Source organism: Corvus brachyrhynchos, unplaced genomic scaffold (genome assembly GCF_000691975.1).
Source record: "Corvus brachyrhynchos isolate BGI_N302 unplaced genomic scaffold, ASM69197v1 scaffold11, whole genome shotgun sequence".
Taxonomy (NCBI): domain Eukaryota; kingdom Metazoa; phylum Chordata; class Aves; order Passeriformes; family Corvidae; genus Corvus; species Corvus brachyrhynchos.
In genome coordinates this window covers 6,333,021-6,337,114 of record NW_008236965.1, presented here as the reverse complement: position 1 = coordinate 6,337,114, position 4,094 = coordinate 6,333,021, and the positions used below count along the sequence as shown (strand labels likewise).

The window sequence follows — 4,094 nt, the reverse complement described above, 5'->3', positions numbered from 1 at the left end:
CACTTGGCACCCGCCTCGTTCTGCAAGGGGTTCACACAACCCTGAATTACCCTCTTCAAAGGAGTGGAGTGGCCTGATGCCTCTCCAGACAAAAATATCACTTCTGGGAAGAACTTCATTTGTGAAGAACACCTGTGGAATGCAGGCTGAGCACTTGCACCTCATAGCTAAATGGCTGGAGAGCTTTTTGGCTTTGTTTTATTCACACACCCAGATAACCATTTTCTTTGGGAACAGCAAAAAGCATGACTGTCTACTCACACCTTGCTTGTTATAATTGATCCAGCATCTCTTTGCTGTGTCTCCTGCTACTCTAAATCAAATTTTCTTCCCTTAGTGCTTTTCTTCACCCACCTGTGAAGAAACAAGCCAGGGCACAAAGAGATCTGTGGCCCAGATGTCAATTCCCACTTCTGCTGCAGTAGCAGGAACACTCAGCAGCCAAGATATTTATACTGAGTCTGTTTGTAAGGCAAATATCACTTTCTTCTGAAATGCTGGTAAATAAAAGATTATACTTGGACAAAGGAGGCTCTAAACAGGTCCGCAAATTTGGCATGCAAAATCTCAACATTTTGCACAAGGTTGCTTTTAACACTTCTGCAGTTACAGACCATGGCATCGAAACTCCCAAATTTCAGCGCACAAAGAAGCAGCATTAGAACACAATTTGGAGTTGGGACTGTCTTATTCAGCTTTTTCTAATGTGTTTGTACACAGTTTAGCACATCAGAACCCATTCCAAATGGCAAGAATAACAGTACTAATTAACCTGTGTCCTTGGGACAGTTTATTTAATTGCGCTTATGCCAGAGCTTCCCAGCTTGTGGCATCCCTCCCTGCTGAGGCGTCAGGGAACCCAAATGTCAGATTGTACCTGAAGAGCTCCTTCAGGCACTCATAATCCCTGTGCAGACACACAGCAAGGCCAACATTTTCTGCAGGGCTTTGCCCGGGTTGTCCAGCCCTGTGTGACAGGGGCACAGCATCCACTGCACCTGCTCCAGGCTCCAGCAGAGACAGGTGGTGGCAGATGTAAGCCCATGGTAATCCCATCCCCACACCTCCTCCATCCTGGCTGCAGGAGGGCAGCCATCACTGGGAGACTTTCCAAACTCTGCCCTTCACAGGAGCAAACAGTCCTGACACTCCTCAGCAGCTTGCAAAGCTCAGTGGGCAAGAGCTTGATAAAAACCCAGAGGAAGAGCATCGCTGTCCAGATGTGTTCCTGAACTCCTTGTCCTGAGCAGGGACAGAGAGGTGCCTCAGGAGTGGCAGGGCAGAAGGGGGGGCTCGTTGGCTACAAAAGCCGTGGGAAAGAAGTTATCTTGCTGTCTGATATTTCCACAATTAGAGAAATTGGTTGATAAGTCAGAGGAATAGTTGTAGGGCTTGTGACACAATTTACAAGGAAAATGGATGTGAAGGAGCCAGAAGGGACAGTATTCATTAACTCTCCTTGAGCAGAACGGGAGGAGGGGAATCAGTGGGTTTATTATCAGTGCTGCTGAAGAGATCAAGCGAGAGAAAATGTTCTCTCTGAACACTAGACTAATTGGTTTTTATTGCTGATATCTCCTTATGTATTTTATTATCATCTCATTAATGTTGAAAATACTATATAGGGCTTTCATTTTATGTGTTTGGAAACATTACAGTTTAAGTATCTGGTGCCTCGGAAAAAGTTCCAGATTGACAATGATTAGTCATAAGGATTTCTTCCAGCAATCAGTCTCCTTGCTTTAATTAAGAAATATGATAATTAAAACATGTTTTAATTAAGTTATATGACCACAAAGTGAAAGACCAGCCATTGTGCAAAAATAGATGTAGGATGTTCAGCAACATTTTTATCCTCTGAATTGTTTTCTCTAAGGCTTGAGTTAACTTTAAAACACATGCAGCCTCAAAACAAGGTGGTTTTGTTAATTTTGAAATGCTGAGCTGAGGCATGGCAATATCAGTAACCAGCCAGAACATGGCTGCCTGCTCTTGACAAGTTCTTGCCTAGAGACCCCCGGGACTGGGGCAGACAGAGGCTGGTTTTGAGAAGCAAGGATTATGTTGGAAGACAGTTGGAAGTAAAAATGTTGTGGTCCTTCCTGCAGATAGAAATGGACTTTCAAACCAATGTACTAGACCACTAGAAACTCCACTGCTGGCATTTGTTAGTCTGTGATCTCATTTCATTTTTCCCAGTCTAATACCTCCAGGCAGTCTAACAACAGCCCTGACTATGAGAAGAGTGATAGGGGCAGGGGGAAAGGTCCACTACTGGGTAACTGGTGTAGGCTGCTATATAAATCCATCAGCAAACATTTAACAGAATGCCTGCATCCAGAAAATATTTGCATATTCACTGAGAAGTAAAACAACTGCCTGTGTCAGTAAAAAGCCCAGTGTTTGTTTGGTCTTAGGGAAAGTGGGAGATTTGAGCTCACATGGGTACAAGATTCAAATCCTGTTTCCTTGCACCACAGGGCAGCACCCCAGACCCTCAGGGAAGATCATCCCCTCTGGGATGTGCCCTCTCCAAGAGAAAGGGAATTGCTTTGCTCTTGGAAACACTGCAGAGAAACACTACACCAGGAGGCACTGATGGTGTTGGACTCAGCAGAAGAAAGTGTCTCTCTCCATCCAACACAGATTTTGGGGATGAACATGCAGTACCCCTTTGCCTTTTCCCTCCATTCACTGGGGTGACCTGAAGTGATGGCTAGGGACAGTCCAGCTTCTGGACATCCCTGTGCAGTGCAGGTAATCCAGGTACTAACCCAAGGCTGTAGAGGCTGGTAGTGGCCCAGGCACATCCAGTGAGCATTGCTACATTAAAGCAAGCTCCTCTACCCTCCCCAGACTAAAACACAGCTACCAGAGAAGCAACACTACAATTTCAGCCAAGCTTGGTGGAAGCAAAACAAACCAGAAAGTGTCAGATTCCTAAGACAACAGTAAAGCCCACAGGATGGAGCACTTACCATTTTATTGGCATTCTCCTCAGTGATGTTGGTGTTGTAGTTCCATGAGGCAAGAGAGTTCTCATAGCTGATATTTTCTGCCCTCCTGTTAAACTCTTCTAAAAACATTTGGGCTTGTTGTGTGACATCCTGAGGGGTCACAACAGAGCTCAGGCCGCAGAGAAGCCACAAGTGGACCAACATATTCATGTTCAAGATGAGAACCTCCCAATGAAGTAGGTTTCCTCAGGGAAGCTTCTCTGTCAGTCTCTGCCTCATCAGCCTTCAAGCGTGGCCAGCATGAAGAAGAAAGGCTGAATCCAATTTGCTGTACCTTTTATAGGTTTTATTCATTATAGGAGAGAAAGGAAAAAGTTTTTTATAAAAAGCCAAATAAACAAAAGTCAATTATTAACTTTGGAAAAACATAATTACTCCTGCCATTTTATGGCCTTCTTATAAAAGGCTTTTACTTTTGGTTAATGTTTCCCAAATGTGCTGTCAATGATACAGCTGGTCACTTTATCTATAGCCTACCCGTGTCTCTGGTAGCTCACAGAATCTGTCAATCCTTTAACAGGTTGGTGATAAGCTGTAAAAATATTTAGAAACTTCACTGAAACATCAAGCCAAGAACCTAAACTCCCAGGCAGGAAGAAACCCTAGTTAGTCTGAGATAGGGTACCTGGTTGGGTGTTTAGGGCAATTTTTTTAAAGATTTTGCAAAGCCCAGGTGATTTGGGGACCAGACCTCATTTTCAAAGCAATCAGGGCATATAAAACCTGAATTTTAAATGTATTCACTGAGCCATCAAAAAGCGGCAAGAGACTTTGTGGGATCACAGCATCCTGTGTAGAGTCCTAATCTGAACTATAAATCAACTGGATTTAAGTACTAAGGTGACTAAGGCTACTGAAGTGACTCCATCTTAATATTTAAATACCTTTGCTAATCTATCTAAGAACCCAGCAGTTACTGCAAATCAATGGGAAAATCAATGCATGAATTAGCTCTGGAAATGCAGCTTGGGTTGAGTCTTATTGATCACACAATGCCTTAGTGCTTTTTTAATTAACCTATTTTTGCTCAGGATCACTTGGTTGGTTTTGTTTTGGGTCTTGTGGGGGCTTTTTTGA

At 43.6% G+C, this 4,094-nt stretch overlaps 1 protein-coding gene across 1 annotated transcript in view; it reads right to left on the bottom strand.

Annotated features, from left to right (window-relative positions):
• ACE2 (angiotensin I converting enzyme 2) overlaps positions 1–3,280 on the bottom strand; it is a 26,391-nt gene extending 23,111 nt beyond the window's left edge. The window contains exon 1 of the mRNA XM_017728394.1: positions 2,979–3,280. Coding sequence (XP_017583883.1) covers positions 2,979–3,167 — 189 coding nt within the window. The 5' untranslated portion in view covers positions 3,168–3,280. The remainder of the gene's footprint in view (positions 1–2,978) is intronic.
• Between the last annotated feature and the right edge of the window lie 814 nt (positions 3,281–4,094).